This window comes from Vicugna pacos, chromosome 22 (genome assembly GCF_048564905.1).
Source record: "Vicugna pacos chromosome 22, VicPac4, whole genome shotgun sequence".
Taxonomy (NCBI): domain Eukaryota; kingdom Metazoa; phylum Chordata; class Mammalia; order Artiodactyla; family Camelidae; genus Vicugna; species Vicugna pacos.
In genome coordinates this window covers 6933685-6951047 of record NC_133008.1, presented here as the reverse complement: position 1 = coordinate 6951047, position 17363 = coordinate 6933685, and the positions used below count along the sequence as shown (strand labels likewise).

The following is a 17363-nucleotide window of genomic DNA, read 5'->3' as shown; positions in this document are numbered from 1 at the left end:
TTTATTCATAAACTAGCTTTCCCTGATGGAAGTCTGTCTTTATGTAGAAACTCAGACAGGCAAAGCGCTGTCTGCGCTGCGAGGGTCCATTGTTAGTGTTCCTGCCCCCGTCACTCTCCGCGCTGTCCTCCAGGGGCCCACTCCGGAGAAGCAGGCTAGTGAGAGGGAACGCGTGAAGTAGCCCTGCCTTGAATGAGGTTAATGTGACAAACTGTTTCTTGTTCTTGAAAAACATTCCAACCCACTTGTCGCTGTGATTACTAAACGTTTAAAAAAGGAGCGAGGGGGACTTTGATGTGTCGAGCATCTGGTGCGTTCGTTTTAGGAGCTGCGGGAGCTGCAGGAGGAGAAGGCCGAGTTACAGAAGGTTTGTGACGAGCAAGAACAAGCCCTCCAGGAGATGGGTCTGCACCTCAGCCAGTAAGAACCCCAGCCCCTCCATCTGCCACCTGCAGGCACACCAGCCTGCCCCCCACACTCCTCGAGCCCCGAACGTGACGAGGTCCTGCCGTCAGAGGCGGGAGGGCCAGGCGGGGAGGCCTGCCAGCTGTTCAAGGGTCCCCTCCCTGCCAAGGAAATGGGCCGCAGGGAAACAGTGCTGTTTGGGGTTAATTAATTCATGAAGAATATCCTTTTTCTGGTGCCCGGAACCCTCATGTTCACTAACTCAGTGTCTAGGTCCCGAGGGAACCAGGTGGGTGACGGGAGGGCTGCTGGCGCGGCCTGCTGCCAGAGCAGAGGGAGTACTGTGGCTTGAGGATGCGAGCCCGCCACGGGGTAGGAGGGCACCCAGCAGGGCCGTGTGTCAGGGCAGCCCAAGCTCCTCCTGCCGGGTCACTCCCGCTGAGGCCCCGGGTTGGCCACGCCCACCTGAGTGCCGCGCAGGCGCGGTGAGCGGGACAGCCGCCCCAACCCCCACCGCCGCACGAGTACGCCGACCAGAAAAGATCCAGAGACGCGAGCTGCCGTGAGCAAAGCAGGCGCACGCTCAGATAGCGCACACTCGTGCACAGCTGTGGGGGTTTCCTGTCTGTAAAGCTGGGAGGTGTCGAGCAGTGCGCTGGGCTGGCCCACAAAAGTATCAAGAGAAAGGAAAACAGTGGGACTCTGGTGGGAATGTGGTCTTTTCAATGATCGGACATGAAGATGCTGCTCGACCGCCATCCTCTCCCACTCACTGTGTCTTCCTAGACCAGCTTGGGGCTACTGATCCATCACCTTCTGCCCCGAGCACACCTGCCACCTCTCAGGCTGAGTGCCCTGTGCGGCTGCCCCCACCCTGAAGGGAACTCCTTGAGAGCGGGCAAGGTCACGTGACCGCTCCGAGGGCGTCCCTGAGACCAAGGAGAACCAGGTGGGAGGCTGGCGTGGCCCTGGCTTGGCACTGGCTTCTTGGGTTTGCAGTGGTGTTTAGAGAGAGGGAGAGGGAGGCGTCCTCGGGACGCCCTACCCCTTCTCAGGCGGCTGGCACCACTTCTTTCTCCTGCCTGTCCTCTTCACATTGGACAGACAGCAAACATGGTCAGGGACACACTCCTAGTGGGCACAGGCCTCAGAAACACGGGTGGGCTCTGGTCTTGAGACGCAGCCCTGCACTTGGGGCCTCCCAGCACTGCTGCCCGACCCAGCTTCAGAATGTCCTTCACAGTCAGGTTGTGCAGGGGTTGCTGTCGGGGACACACACCCCTGATGGAAAAACCTGTTCTCAGATGCCCCTACCAGCTACAGACACGGCTGCCCAGTTTCTCTCTGCTGTCAAAAAGCCAAAAGCTGACTGTGGGTTTACTTGGTAAGAGTTTGGACGCCTCCCTAGTGAGGCTATGAATGATCTCTCCCTGTCTCTCTCTTTTTTTAAGGTCAAAGCTGAAGATGGAAGACATCAAAGAAGTAAATAAGGCACTGAAGGTACTGGATTATTAATGTTCTTACCATAAGAATCACTGCTCACTGGTCAGCTGGTGCTAATATCCTCACGTGCTCCTAGGCTTTCTCACAGCAGTCGGGTGAGAATGTGTCGGTTGAGGGTGGCTGTTATCACTCGATAGGAGAATGCTGCTCAGCCCTGTAACGTGGCTGAGACGGGGACGCTGACAGGTGGCAGGGAACCTAGGTCCTCTGGTTCCTCTGCAGTCAGCCAGTTTAACATTAGGCCTCAACCACAGGTGCCCCAATAAAGAAACGAAAAGTGGCAGAAAGAGAGATCCAGGGATTTATTTATTTATTCCTTAGTAGCTCCCCCTTATTTTATTTATTTTTTATATAAACATTTTTTATTGAATTATAGTCATTTTACAGTGTTGTGTCAAATTCCAGTGTAGAGCACAGTTTGTCAGTTATACATAAACATACATTCATTGTCACATTCTCTTTCGCTGTGAGCCACCACAAGATCCTGTGTATATTTCCCTGTGCTACACGGTACAATCTTGTTTATCTAGTCTACGTTTTGAAATCCCAGGGATTTATTTTTTAATAGTGAGAGTAAGACCTTTCCCTCCAGGGGAGGAACCGAGGCCTCCCTGCCCCACTAAAGTGCCCGGTGCCGTTTCTGGGGGCCACTTAAGCCCTGAGCCAGGCCAAGTTTCTAGACGTTTTGGGGAGGGCAGAGTGGCGCGCAGCACTGAAGGAGAGAGGAGCGTGTGGTCTAGGTGACCCTGTGCGGTGCCAGCTGGCCTGCTGGGGCCGGAAGGTGGAGAGGAGGGGGCGGATGCTCTGATCCACCGCCCCCTCCCAGGGCCGTTCAGAGGCCCTGCCCCTGCTCCACCCTCCAGCCTCAGCCCCGCTGGGCAGCAGAGCACGGCGCCGCGGCTGCTTCACAGAGCAGAGACCCTGATGTCTCCAGGCATCTGACTTCCAGGCTCCGCCCATCAGAAGAGGCAGACTGTCACAGCAGGTGACAGCTGCCTGTGCTTGCAGTTAGCATCACTTTATTTCATCCTCCCTTGTAGACTGGAAGTTCCTTGGATGTCTTTGCTGTGAGCTGTTTATGTCCCCTGCATTACACAAGTTTGCACAAAATAATGTCGGCTAACAGGGCCAGAGGGGCAATAAAAACCATAAAATGGGACTGCAGGGCCCAGAGCTGTCAGACACGAGGCTGAAAGCCCTGGGCGCGGTGCTGCAGCCCAGTCCTGAGATCCCCCTGTGTGAGAAGGAAAGTGATGGCCAAAAGATGGCCAAGGAGCCAGAAAAGTACACTGGGCCCTTGACCCCTCGTGGCTCAATCATTCGTTTACCCTAGCTTTCCCATGGAAAGACCTGCCCACGTTACTCTGAGGATCGGAGCTCAGCATGTGTGGAGAAGGGCTTCCTGTCTCCTCAGCACATTCCCGGTCTCTTGGCAGGAACTGTCCTCACGTTTTCTGGTCTGGCTGACACGTTGGCCCTCCTCCCTTCTGCCAGTACAGGAGATACCTTGGGTAACGTCTTAGCCAGGGTTGGGGTCACGAGCACCAGATGCTGGTTCCGTTTTCCTTAGCCAGAAGGCATTTAGTGAAAGGGGGTGGGTGAGCCTCAGGTTAACAGGAGAGTGGAGAATCTGGTTTGAGGCCCAGGGGGCAACCTGCAGAGGCTACAAAGTCAGGGTCGGGGACAGTCCCGTGAGGCCACTTCTAGTGGGGAACAGGCAGCCCCTCAAAAGGAAACCAGGCGCTTTGGGAAGGGACTGCAGAGGCCTGGCTGAAGGATGAACACAGCTAAAGGCTCATCAGGGGGCGAGCCATGAACTGGGACTCTGTCCTTTCCTCCTCAGGGCCACACGTGGCTGAAAGATGATGAAGCAACGCACTGCAAGCAGTGTGAAAAGGAGTTCTCCATCTCCCGGAGGAAGGTACGTGGGGTGGACCTCCACCCACTCACCCAGGGCATGAGTTGGCGCCCTGCCCAGGTACCCTTTCCTGTCCTGGAGGTCTGTGGGACTAGACCCACCGCATCGTGAGCACGCACCCTGGTCTGCCTCCCCATGCAGATGACTTTTGGGTCCCTGGCCAGCCTGTCGCAGGCCTCGTCTCCCCCCATCCTCTCAGTGAAGGGCAGAGTTCTTTGGAAGCTGGGGCTGTTTGTGTGCAGAACTGGTCTAGGTGTGTCTATCAACTGAAATTCTTTGTAAGCAACAAGACCAAAGTCTGGCTAAGTTGGGCAAAAACAATCTACAGGGAACCCACGGGCAGCAGGTCTCAGGACAAAGATCCAGGTGGCAGCAGCAGTTCACTGGCAGTCTGCACAGCGCACTTGCCTCTGCCTGTGGTGTCAGCCCTCGGGTGCTGGGCCTGGCCTTTTGTCCCAGGTTGACGGGGCAGTGATTGACCAGTTGAGCAGGACAGAGGCAGTATATAGACCCCACGCAGAACAGGGAGCCTTCAGTAAATGGAGAATGCCTGCCACACTGCCGCCACCACCCACCTGCACTGCACGGATGGATGCCTGTTCTCATCTGCCTCGTTAACAGTCTCTCTGTGAAAAAGAGGAAGCAAAACTTCTCCCAGATTCTTGTCAGTGCCTTGCAATAGGCTCAGAGCTAGAAATAACCCTCCTGAGACTGCCTCTGAGATCATGCTTGTCCGCAAGGCCTGCTGGAAGTTGAGGTCCCACAGGCCTGCCTGGCTGTCCCCACACCTGAATGGCCCAGCTCAAGGTCCACTGTCTAGCCTGATTAGGGCGGGTTGTTGGCAGAAGTGATGTGTAGAGCCTGGAGGAGCAGGGGCCGCACGGGTCCTTTTCTCGGTGTGAGCCATGGGCCCACGGTTCACGGCAGCCCTGTTTACAGAGAAAGACCCCCTCTCAGGGAGGGGCTGGCCAAAAAAACATTGGGTCACCACCAGGGAACGCAGCAGGTACAGGGAATGACCCCAGGCTCTTTTAAGTAGTGTGGATTACAACTCACTGAGTCAGAGTTGTCAAGTCCAATGAAAAAGAACCTTACTCATGCCAGGATACACCCCTCAGCCAACACCCCATGGATTTTACAGGAACACAAGTGTAGAAACACAAAAGACGTCTACAAGAACCCCTTCCAAACGGATACATGCCTCTGGGCTCGGGGAAAGGGATTTTACAGTATTAAGTAAACTGAAAGGCCGAGGGAAGCCGTGGGTGTGCGGGTCCGTGGAGCACAGCACGTTCCGTGACTGCTTCTTTTCCATCCTCCAGCACCACTGCCGAAACTGTGGCCACATCTTCTGCAACACGTGCTCCAGTAACGAGCTGGCCCTGCCCTCCTATCCCAAGCCAGTGCGTGTGTGTGACAGCTGCCACACCCTGCTCCTCCAGCGCTGCTCCTCCTCCACCGGCCCCTAAGTGGGGGGTGGGGGCTTGGAGGGCCTGCCTTCCGGACCTGTCACCTGGCCGGTCTTCAGGGGCCAGGGGTTTGGGCAGCTTTGGAAGAGTGCCAGATTGTTTGGGTTCCAGGGTGGCCAGGGGCTTGGGAGGCTGGTTTTCCAAAAGAATCAAAGGAAAGAGTAAGATCCTCGCCCGGGCTGCTGGCACTCTGGAACACACGCAGCATGCAGGGCCAGAAGACGTACACACTGCTCCTTTCCAAACTGTATGGATTCAGCGCCTTGGGACTGAAGCTCTTCCTTCTCACTTGACACCACTGGCTTTGGTTCAGATAGAACTTTGTGATTTTGCTGTGGTCACTTTTCACTTTGCAGAGAACTGAACTATTTTGCAGCAGTCCCACTAGGGTTGTGAGTAATCAGTCCCTTTCTCACCACCACCACCCTCTGTCCCCCAGTGTGCCTTCCCTGCCTGTCAATTTACAATTTCACACCCTTGTGAATATCCATCGTTAGCCCTGCAATAAAAGCATTTATTTTTCATTCTGGTGCAGAAAATGGAGGTGTTTGTGTCAGCGTCACAGGATGGTGCTCAGAGCACCCCCCACCTTAGGTCTAGAGGCCCTCAGTGAGGGCAGCTGTATTGGGTTCTGGGGTTGACTATCCCTCTGCCCAGGTAAGCCAAGGACAAGTTGGGCCATTAAGTCCATCAGCAGGCACAGAGGAAGTACCTGTCACCAAAGCGTCAAAATTGTTCCCTTATATACAAGGGAGTTGATTTCAGATGGAGACGTCTGTAGGGAAGCACCTTCCAGGCAGTCACTCTGAACGTCAGAGACAGTGCTGGCCAGGACAGGTGCTGCTTGTAAGCTGTGGAAAACTGGCTCAGAGCCTTCCTCTGGAGCCCCACCTGAGCGCATGCTCACTGCCCCTTCCCCAGACCAGAGTTCGTGGCCTTGAATGTCCAGGTTCTGAGGGTTCAGGCTACTGAACTGTAACAAGCACTGTAATGCAATCCAGACAAGACAGTCTGTCCGTTTGTGGGGCCTCAGCCCTCTCCACCGTCCATGGGCTCACCCCTTGCTCACTGCCCGTCTCTACCTCCCACCATCTCTGGCCTGGTCTTAGCTGTCCGGCCCCTGCTTGAGGGCCTGGCTTCCCTCCTGGGTGCCATCCCAGCAACCCACAGCCTGGCTGATTCTGTACCTGCTGCTCCCTTAATTACATCTGTGTTACGGGTGAGAACCATGGGGGCGTGCCCAGCACCAAAGCCACATTCCTTCCAAGCTGCAGATTTTTCAAGCAGAGGGGCCCTTCTCCCTCCCCTCAGTTAACCTGGGCAGCTTCTTTAACCCCATTTAGGACCCAGGCCCACTTTGGAAGTTTACACTACCCACACCTGGTCTGGCGCTAAATGTCTGTACCTTGTTTTCAGAGCACCCAACTCCGACTCCAGCTTGCTGGGGAGCCTTAGGGAAGTCTCGTCACTTCTGAGCCTTAGCTCTCATCTGCACACATAAAAAAGGAAGCCAGATAACCCTCCCTACTTCAAGACTGTGACGACAGCTCAGTATGAGGTCCCCACCACTGCCACACTGAGTGCCCTTGGCTTTGTCATACCTGTTTTCTCCCAATCCAGCCCCTCTGCCCCAAGCAACGAATGTTCAACAAGCATCACTTACAGAGGATCCTTGTGCCAGTTACCAACATTCAGTTGTGTGCAAGAGAACACTTTTCTACAAAGACATCGAGTATGCACCTGAACTTTGAAACGCTGAGTCCCTGGTTTGGCAACCTCCCCCTGACCTGGGCAATGAGGGACAGATGGTTTACGGCTGTGCTTCTCCAGCTTAAATGCAAAGGTTGGTGACCTGGGGGTGAGGCTTGGGGAAGCGGGTGTCATGTTAAAATGAGACTTAGTGTCTGGATATTCTGGTTACTCCCAGAAGCTCCTGGGTAATGCCGGTCCCTGGAGCGCAAGATTGCAGAGAACCAGAATGGTTCTAGACACTTCAAAAGCCAAATGGTTCCAGTTTAGCTTACTCCCCAAGTGTCTAGTTCTTGTTCCTTTTCTTCCTCCAACAAGCCGTGTTTTTCAACAAAGATGTGCCTTATGAGAAACTGAAGGACCCAGAAAAGGAACCTTCCTTGTATCTTAATTCCCCATAGAATAACACTTTTTATGAGGGTAGTTAATGAGTGGCAGTTCCCACGCTGCAGTGTTCTCTGAAAGGAATGAGGTTTCCTAGTGAATGCTGTTCAGTCATCTACTTGGACTGGTTTCTGATTTAATCACATTGTGCTCAGAAATGCTTGGTATTCTACCTTATCAGTTACACGAAAGGAATGAATTTTGCTCTTAAGGAGACTTTATCTTCAGAAATGAGAAAAAACTAAAGATTGAAACCTCAGTTTAAAGTCCTCTATGAATGAGCTAGCTCCTAAGAGACATCCTATATAAGCAAAATTCTAAAGATGCCATCAGAGGGGGGGAGGGCAGCTCCTCAGTCACCCCACCTGGCACTTCCTCGGCCATGCTTGGAGGTTTCCCGTGGACATGCAGAACATGCAGTGAGAACACCTCGGCCTCTCCCTTGGCTTTGTGCAAGTGCTTAGCAAGTCAAAGGCAGTTCAGATCAGGTCCTGTGCAGCCAGGCCAAACATACAGCCCTTCCACAGGGCCCCAAAGCTACCATTTACCTTCAGGTTATACTGGAGGAAGAGAAGTCTGAAGACATCTACACAACAGCCTCAACTGCCGAGCCTGTGCCTCAGAGACGTGGGCCACTGTCACCTACGCCCCAGGCAGGAATAGAGCACCAAGAAAGAGTCCACATGACACTGAAGCACAGACAAGACAAAGTGCAGTTTTTAAAAGGAAGATTTATTTGACAAGTTCCACTTAGCGCAATACACCTAAAAGGAAATCACAATACAATGAAGATTTAAATCAAGGCCTCAGAATTTCATACAAACACCAAGACCAAAATTCCTAAAGTATTGGTATTGCGTCTCAAAATTTCCCCATTAACTTAAAAAAAAAAAGCTTAAACTCACGTGCCTTAGGTTATTAAATGAAACTAGAATTAACAAACATGCCAAATGTTTCACTTTTAATTGTAGACACAGCTCCTATGTTGAGTTTTACAAAAAGGCATGTCTTTCAACATGCATCCAAACAGTGTTCAATGTAATGTATAAGAGCAACATTTAACATAATTCAACTGCTTTAACCTAAATACACTTACTGCTTAAGTACATCCTACAATGTAACTAACTTGAGAAAAGCTGAAAATTATTTAACAGTTATAGTTTACTCAATTTAGTTGTTACACCCTAGATGAAAGTTGTGTTCAAAAATACTGAACCTGACTGGTCTTTAAAACAATCCTGATTTCCACTTAGAGTAAGCATAAATCACAAGCTCGTATTGCAAAACTGTTAAAACTTAAGTTTTTGTTTTTCTTTTAAAAAAAGGTTGACCAAGAGTGAGTGATCAGGACCAATTACATTCCCCATCCACCACTCATACTGGACATGCCAGACAGCCCTCCCATTCCGTTCACTCCCACAGACGCTCGGCTTCCACTACTGTAGTAGCTGCTGTTCACTGCGCCTTGGCTGCCTGCAAAGAGATCAAGTTGACAAGTCAGGAGAAGCATCAGGTCAGCAGTCAACTAAAATACAGCATTCCAAGAAAAGTTTAAAAAGTATACGAGTACAAATGGCTGCTGTCCAAGTGGCGAGAAGCATGTTTGGGAAAAGGGACTCCCGACTCCAAACAAGTCTCAAGTAACCCCTTTTCTCTGCAGCACCAACTTGCCAGACTCGCGTGCTACCGTTTTAAGTGGATGCTTCAGGATCAACGTGGAAAATTTAAGTTTAAAGGAAAACTAGTGTTTTTCAAAAATTGCAGAATTACTTCATGTTGTTTTTAAAGCTAAACAAGGCATTTTAAAAAAATTTTACCATAAACATTCACAATGTGTCCATTGAATGGCATGTATGAATAGGGAGCACAGGGGCAGTCTCTTGCTTTTCCTATTCATGGTGGGCAGGAAGTGAGACAACAGAGCTGGACTAAAGGCAACTCACTGTGCCCAAAATGGCAGCCTCCATGGAGTTAAGTCAGAGCCATTGACTGCTATAGAAATAGTGTTATTACAACATATCAGTATTTGCTATTGGGAATTTAAATTATATTTTTTGAGAAAATATTTACCTATGCAATGTTTGATTGAAAATCACTGGAGTTTTCCTGTAAAACTTGGTCTGCAAAAGGATTTTGTAGGGTAAGACTATAATACCAAAATCACCATTCTTTAGACCAATTGAAAAAAAAATTAATAAATAAAACCAATCTGACTAGTTAACTGACTAGTAAATACGGTCCTGAGCCCAACCACCATTCTACCATTTAAAATTCTCCCTCCATCTAAAATGGATTTAATGCAAACAAAAAGACAGAAAGAGTGAACTATTTTATTTAATGTTTTAACAAATGGAGGCAGATGTTTTCTGGCTCGACATTATTCCAAGTTGCAACAATGACTGAATGACTATTTTTAATTAATGAACACTTCCCCCCCCAATTAATTAGATCAGTTACATTAGGATCAAAAGTATACATTTAATAACCCAATTTCACCAAAAAGAAGCCTACGTATTCCCCCAACTAAAGGAACCTGCCTAGACCTTTTCCTAAGAAATATAAAAAAAAACACACTTACCATATCCACTCATGCTGCTCTGGCCACCATAGCCGCCTCCATAACCACCGCTCAGCTGCTGGCTGGCTGGACCCCCATAGCTGGACTGGTTCGCTGTTAAGTTAAGAGAACATTAGAACCCTGTTCCTTATGTAATGTGGTACCTGGTGGTACCGGGCTTGTAACTCTACGTCTACTATTTTCCAGTCTTGATCTTACATTACTATAACCCTCTGCTTCCTTCTACATACTGACTATGATCAGACTAAATTTCTAACCATCATTTGAACTAGTCATTCATAATCCACAAGGCCAACAGTATACACATCAGCAGGACTGAATCCACATGGTTCCATAAGTAGAGGCATTTTGAGACCTTATGAAACTGCTTAAGTGGTTTTAGTGGGGTTTTCACCCCATAATTTGACATATTACGGATAAGTACAAGTATCACTGAACATCTAATTATGCCCAACTAACTTATGCCCAAATTTTAAAGTTATTCTGACCCTGTGTTTTTTTTGGTAATTATTACTTTTAGATTTACACTTCATATTTAAGACAATTCAACTACTTTCTTTCTGGTAGTCCCCTCCCCCAAAAGTACTTCCAACTAATTACTTATCTAAGCATTTTATGCAACTCACAAGGACTTAAGGCAGACACACAATTCAAATCAAAACTTTTCTTTGCCTAAATTATGCTAAACTCATTAAATATAAATTAACTTAACTTATATTATTGACTTATACAGATATAAATGTTTTGGTTTTTAAAAAAACTAACGATATTTACACAAGCCCATGCCTCCCATCATTTGGCTACCATAAGCACCACCGCTTGCTCCTGCTGTAGAATTCAAGAAGAGTTCTACATATCTGTGTTCTGAAATGAGAGAAAAGGCATACAAGGTTAGCTTAAAAAAAAAAGACACTAAAGTGATATTTACACAAACCCATGCCTCCTAGCATTTGGCTACCGTAAGCACCACCGCTTGCTCCTGCTGTAGAATTCAAGAAGAGTTCTACATATCTGTGTTCTGAAATGAGAAAAAAAAAGTTTGAAAATGTTTGTTGGTGAAAGAAAACAGGATAAGCACTCAAGTTCTTAATTAGATCTGTGAACTTTACTTCTGGTAACAAAATATTCTAGCTGCTTTTCAGGTAGTTTATGTAGGTTTCAAAAACCCTTTTAAATGTTCATCTAAATTGCTTTAAGTTTGTCATTTAAAGATATACTTTAAAAGTCAGTGTTCGTATCACAAAGCCCTTTCAATCAAACTAACTTAAAACCCCCACATTTTTAAACATCCCACAGAATTAACCTTATCACTGGAGAACAAATATTACACCCCTCCTTACTATCTATCCTCCTTATCCTAATCATCTGTCACACAACTACCTGTAGAGAGAAGATCCTTAAATCACACTTACGCATATTTGCTTTGTCTTTCGACATAGCTGCCACAGCATCTTCGTGAGTTGCAAACTCGACATCTGCTTCCCCAGTTACTCTGCCATCAGGACCAATTTCAATATGTACTCTCACAGGGTTGAGTGGTGAAAAAAACTAAATGTAAGGTATTTCAGAGAATCAAGTCAAATATTAATTGATACAAAAACCATAAAATTTTAGCATGCTGTTTCACTTAAATAGCTTAAGAACCATGTTTTTAGTGCTTTACTGAAATAGACAACTCGTGGACTTAACCTACACTTACATTATAAATGTCATTCTCAGTAGCTCTGTAAGGTAATCCCCGCATGTGTACACAGTGTCCTGTTGTGCTCTGGAAAGTAGAGCCACCATCCCCGTATCTGTGATCTGACATTCCTGAAAAACAATAATTTAGGTCTAGATGAACAAGAGTGTAAGTACCCTTCAGATGAGAAATCCAATTCTTACCTTACCTCTTCCAAATCTATCTGACCCAAATCCATAGCCATCATTATAGCCATTATAATCATCATAGCCTCCATAACCTGAAAGACAAAAAGTACAATCACTAAATAGAAACACTTAGCACAGACAGACCCGTGACGCCTGCATATTCTCACCTACCTCCACCATAAGCACCACGCCTCATCCTTTCAAAGCCAGCTCCTCTGCCAATGCTGTTATACCCTCTGCCAGCCCCAGGTCTGTCATAGGGACCTGGCCGCTGCATGGCCATAAGTTTTCGTGGCGGATCATAGTGAGTTCTAACTTCAGCTCGACTGCTCTTAAAGATTTCGATATACCTAAAGCATTGTCCAAGAGGGAAGGGGGTGGGGAGGGGAAAGAGAACATTAGTTCACTTCATACAGGTATTTAGTTACACAAGAAAACAATGTAGTCATAGCCATGAAACTGACTAATATTTAAAGCCAGATTTCTTATATTTGCATAGGCAATGACCAGAAATTCACTCAATTTTAAGATTATTTAATGTAAACTTAATAGAAAAAACTCACTCCTCTGAGGCAAAGCCCAACCTTAGGGGTAGAGAGGAGTACTGTAAATAAATGTTTTAGGAGGGAAAGATTTCCACTCAACTTTCAACATTTCATGTCTTAAATCCATTGGCAGCATGTATAGCAAGTGGGCTAAAAAGCCAGCCTCCACCAACAGTCTAGCCCACACTACACATTTCTTTTCGCCAATAAATACCCCAGCCTATGCTTTTAGTAGGAATCAGCATAGGTAAGCGCATGCTTCAATGAAAAATAGTCACAAGCAAAGAGAATAAAACCTTTTGTGACAATTTCTTGAAAGCTATGCTTATTAATACATATGCAGAATATTTATACAGCAAGAAAAGTTTGTTGCATTTCAACTTTAAAAACAAGATCAGAAAATATCACATTTTCTTATGGTAATATTAATTTACTAGGTGGGTGTTATTACAGCTAAAGCCAGGTTTGCATTAACATTTTTAAAGCCATAGTCTCTCAACTCCATTGACTGGGGTTAATTAGGACTTACAAAATTGGAAAATAGACCAAATTAACTGGGGACAATTTCAAAACCTAAAATTTAACCTGAAAGCATTATGAGACTTTGACATAGAAAAAGTTTTAAAACTGGGGCAAAACATCAATCAATTGGGGCTAGGAATCAGATTTTCTTCCTAGATTCTAAGCAGAGAGAATATGGATTTAATTGTTTACCATAAGAAAAGTGACAAATCCAACCAACCATCCATCCCCACCTGTGCCCTATTCTTTCCTTGTGTTTCTTTAGAGCCTTTTCAGCTATTTCCTGTGAAGCAAACTGCACGAAGGCCTCCCCCGTACTCCTCCCCTGGAAGTCCACCGGCAATGTTATCCCATTTGGCACGATTTCCAACCCTTCAACCCAAGGACAAATAACCCCAGTAGGGGGGCAATATTAACATCACAAGCCCAGAAATGATTCTTCTTATAGCTTTAAATAAACCAGAATTTTAACTTTAGGTGAACGGTATGCTTTCAACAAGTACTCTTTAAATATGCATTGCAGATAATATGAAGTTCCATTATTACAAACTATAACTCAATTCTTAACACAGCCCATGGCATGATATGTAAGAAAAAAACTTGCTGAACACAGGATGTATTAAGAATTCAACAATTATTAGAACACATATTTATCTATGCAACTTAATGTTGAGAATTACACAAAAATTTTTAAAAGTTTCAAGCATTAAACACAACAGTTTTACTAAATTCAAGACACACCTTTTACCTCATTTCATATTTCAATGTTTTAAGTTAGTGGAACTTCAAGTTTTAAAAAAAGTACACATTTAAACATTTTACATACATAATGAAACATTGCTTAGTCATATAATTGACAAACATACAATCTAAACTTTCAACAAACAACTGATCTACACAACACAATCATGCACTCTTATGCTCTAACAGTAGTATGATTCACTTCTGGAAATTCCGTCTATGAAAAATCCTTTCCGTGGATACATTCCCAAGCTTACAAAAAGGGTTTAAAGCACTTTCCTAGAAGATATGAAATTATGTTCATATTTAACGTTGACAAATAGCATTCAGTTCTCACCAATTTAGACAAAAACAATCAAAACAGACTTGATTTCAAAAATTCTGGCAAAATATTAGGACTTGATACATATCTAAGTCAAAATTTTCATACATACTACACTAAACCATGAAAGGATTTGTTCTTAATTCCAGTTTATCACATCATGAATATTAAGCAATAGTATTTAAAATATATGCTCTAACATTCTGCTAAACATGCAATTTTATCAGCTCTTCAGCATAAAAACATTCAAATACTTTAGGCCCAAAACAATTTCAAAACACTTCCTGTACTTCAGATACTGAGACTATGTTCAACCTACACTTAGATTGATGTTCAGTAAGTTTATAATTCGCTAGCTAAACCAATTGTTTCTGTAACACTTTTCTTGCATAAAGAGAGCGTTAGACACATTTCTGGTCCCAAGACCCAGTGTCTTACAACACAGACACTTGCCATAAATTACAACCTAACTCATACTAATCTAATGTTAAGGGAGCTTACCTTTAACTTGAAGTACTTTGTTGAACAGCATTGTGAGGAAAGTAGTTAAGCTGTTGAGGACAATCCTCAAAGATCTACTCTGAACTACAATACTAAATATAGGCAAAGTTAGCATTTTGGAAGTACTTAATTTCCACCTTTAAGATGGGCTTAAATTATTTGAAGGTCTCCAGGAAGAAGAAAACATTAATTCATCTGCATATACTCAGCCTATTTAAATATCTAAGCTACTCAACTTTTTAAGGTCTATTAAATCATGTTGCCAGAAGCTAGCCAGAACTCACTGCTCAACAACAAACACGACTACATACCTGAGAAGAACTGAACAATTTCTTCCTTGCTACATCCAAAGGGGAGTCCTCTAAGCCGTACAAAGCCATCATTGGCCGTGTCAGGACTATTTGGACCAGTATGCTTCAACACCCAATCCATTTCAACGTTGTTTGACTTGAATACTGAAAAAGGTGCTTAGAATTAGTCAACTTTGGAAAATTAGATAACAAAGTTCAGACTTCCTGGGTCTTTAGATAATCTAGGAAGAGCTGCAAAAACTCTCTTAGATGACCATTTCCATGCGGTCAAATACCTAAAATTCAGAAGGGGTAAGGTAGATCTCTATTTGTTTAATGTTTTATTTACTGTTACTAGGGCAATGTAAATCAAACCTTCAACATATCTGTGTCCCATAGTTTCTCTGTCTTTTTTCAGGGCCAATTTGACTTCATCTTCTGATTCAAGTTCAACAAAAGCCTCGCCACTCGGTCTGCCTTCTCTGGTGTAGATGAAACGAATACCTTGAGCCCCATTTTGGATTTTGCAGTCTGGAAAGAAAACAACCGTTAATACAGAATTTAAAACTAAAAACCACCTCTGGGTGATATAGGTGAAATGCCCATTCATGCCCCCACTACAAAGCAGATAATCTGCAAAGCCTAGAATGATCAAAGTATTACCAACTTCTCACGAGCAAACTTCTGTATTCCCTACATGACACTTCCAATGAAGAAAATCCAATACTCAAAGCAGTTTCTTAATGAAGTTATCCCCAAGTCCTCACTATACAAGTGTCTCCATTAAGCAACCTTTGTAACTCCTCAGCAAACTTACTTCTGGACCTCGTGATTTTATGGCCATCTTCTGAACAAACTTAGCCTGGCATTCTGCCTTGGGGTATTTGATGGTTTTACTCTACTGGCAACATTACAATTTCTTGCTTGAATCCGAATTGCAAGGCCAATACTCACCTGAAAGGGGATCAATGTTACCAAGCTAAAACGCTCCAAGTTGCACAGCTGAAGCCAAACCCAGTCTTGCCCACTGCAAGGTGGCTTCCAGTGTACTTGGTTCTTGTTTTACAGGTCGTTTTCCGTTACACCCACTAAATTCAGATAGCAAGTCAATACTACAAATAACCTTCCAAAACCTAAAAATTTCTTCCAAATATCTTTCAGTCTAAACGTACACTAATAATGAGAACAAGGACATTTGGGATAAATTATTCAGGAAACCTACATACTGAAGAAAGCTACATTAGCAAAAAAACTTTCCTGGGCTTCAGTGTCCTCAACTGTAAAATGAGCCAGATCAAGAACTAGATGTGTAAGAACTCTTCCATTACCAAATCTTGATTAGGAAAATTGTCTGAAATTAAGAAGTGACATTTTAACTTTCCAAAGCAGAAAAAGAATACCTCTTTTCAAGGAAACACCAAATTGGGAAGGATTTATACTTTCAGATTTTGCAAGATATTGCAATTATTTGCCCAGCTACTGAACAGATTTTTCCAAATTGAGGCAGAAATTCCATCTGTCCCCACCAATCCTTTCTAAAGCACATCCATAGAAGAACCAGTACTGAAAGGTAGATAAAGAGAAAGAAAATCCGCCAGAAACCGCATTCCCGCGGAGCCGGGAGGGCGGGCGGGGCTTTCGCAATTTCCATTGCGTAACAGCGGCCGGCAGGGAGCGAGCTGGCCCGCGGGAACGGCTGCCGCCCGCGCCCCGCCAGGGGGCGCCCCGGCCCGGCCCAGCACGGCCGCCGCCGCCTCGCCTCCCCGCCCGCCCGCCCCGCCGCCCGCCTAGGCAGCTCAACTCCCGCCTTCGCTTCAAACTCACCAGAAAAAAACCGCTGCACTTCGTCTGCCGAGCAAGACCAGGGCAAGCCCCGGACCTTCACCACGAACCCCTCGCCGCCCTCGGTGCCCAACATCATCGTCTCTCCGCGGATGCCGGCGTCGCAAGGACTGCAAGGCGGAGTAACAGACCTGAGACACGTTAGAATGGAGCGGCCCTCCGCTCCCGAGACGCCCCGCCGGCCCACGGCGCCTCAGAGAGTCGAGCCCGTGCGAACGCCCCCACTGCGGCGACTCCAACCCCAGACACCCCCTCGGCCAGCGGCCGGGCCCCCGCAGCCGCTGTGCGCACCGGGCACTGGCGCCCCGAGCCGAAGGGGTCCGGCCTCGCGCCAGCGTGGAGGCCAGGAAATGGCGGCGGCCGCTTCCGCTCCGCCTCCTCCGACATCTCACACAATGGAGTCGGCGCGGCCTGCAGGCCTCGGCGGCCCCGCCCGACGCGGCGAACGACTCTTGGCTCCTGACGGCAGCCCGCACCCTGCTAAGGGCCCCCGAGCTCTACAGAGGTCCGCGGGCAGGCAATCCTCACGAAAACGGTACCCTCGGGGGCCGCTGGGCCGTACACACCGAGGAACAAACACTAACCTGCACACAAGACTTCGGCGTGGCTGAGAAGAAATGGCTAGCGGGCGCCTGCGCAACCTAAATAAGGCCCTTTGTGCAACATCTGCGCACGCGCAGTCAGGTGCCCGCACCGCCCCCTTGCGTCACACAGAGCTCGGGCGC

At 46.7% G+C, this 17363-nt stretch overlaps 2 protein-coding genes across 9 annotated transcripts in view; one reads left to right on the top strand and one right to left on the bottom strand.

Annotated features, from left to right (window-relative positions):
* The window catches only part of RUFY1 (RUN and FYVE domain containing 1), a 44157-nt gene extending 38338 nt beyond the window's left edge, over positions 1 to 5819 (top strand). For both annotated transcript variants that reach the window (XM_072947109.1, XM_072947110.1), the window contains exons 15-18: positions 326 to 420; positions 1857 to 1905; positions 3752 to 3829; positions 5149 to 5819. In XM_072947109.1, the coding sequence (XP_072803210.1) occupies positions 326 to 420; positions 1857 to 1905; positions 3752 to 3829; positions 5149 to 5295 (369 nt within the window). In that variant the 3' untranslated portion in view covers positions 5296 to 5819. The remainder of the gene's footprint in view (positions 1 to 325; positions 421 to 1856; positions 1906 to 3751; positions 3830 to 5148) is intronic.
* Positions 5820 to 8139: 2320 nt separating this feature from the next.
* HNRNPH1 (heterogeneous nuclear ribonucleoprotein H1) lies at positions 8140 to 17333 on the bottom strand. 7 transcript variants are annotated; one of them, XM_072947114.1, is made up of 14 exons: positions 17223 to 17333; positions 16621 to 16748; positions 15172 to 15327; positions 14818 to 14961; positions 13176 to 13314; positions 12047 to 12225; positions 11896 to 11967; positions 11706 to 11839; positions 11419 to 11554; positions 10965 to 11024; positions 10781 to 10870; positions 10007 to 10099; positions 9499 to 9548; positions 8140 to 8901 (listed from the first exon to the last, which is right to left on the bottom strand). In XM_072947114.1, the coding sequence occupies exons 2-13, from the start codon at positions 16715 to 16717 to the stop codon at positions 9499 to 9501; spliced, it is 1350 nt and encodes a 449-aa protein (XP_072803215.1). In that variant the 5' UTR covers positions 16718 to 16748; positions 17223 to 17333; the 3' UTR covers positions 8140 to 8901. The 7 variants fall into 7 exon arrangements, with proteins under 7 accessions (XP_072803215.1, XP_072803216.1, XP_072803217.1 ...); XM_072947115.1 differs by having other exon boundaries at positions 10811 to 10870; XM_072947116.1 differs by lacking the exon at positions 10781 to 10870 and having other exon boundaries at positions 10935 to 11024.
* Positions 17334 to 17363: the final 30 nt, after the last annotated feature.

Bases quoted from the DNA above. Each gene is read 5' to 3' on its own strand.
- HNRNPH1 (XM_072947111.1), bottom strand. From the start codon at position 16,717: ATGATGTTGGGCACCGAGGGCGGCGAGGGGTTCGTGGTGAAGGTCCGG. The intron at 12,226-13,175 runs GTGGGGATGGAT...ACAATGCTTTAG, and splicing joins AAGGAAAGAATAGGGCACAG to GTATATCGAAATCTTTAAGA. The intron at 10,871-10,964 runs GTAGCCAAATGC...CTCTCATTTCAG, and splicing joins AGCAAGCGGTGGTGCTTACG to AACACAGATATGTAGAACTC.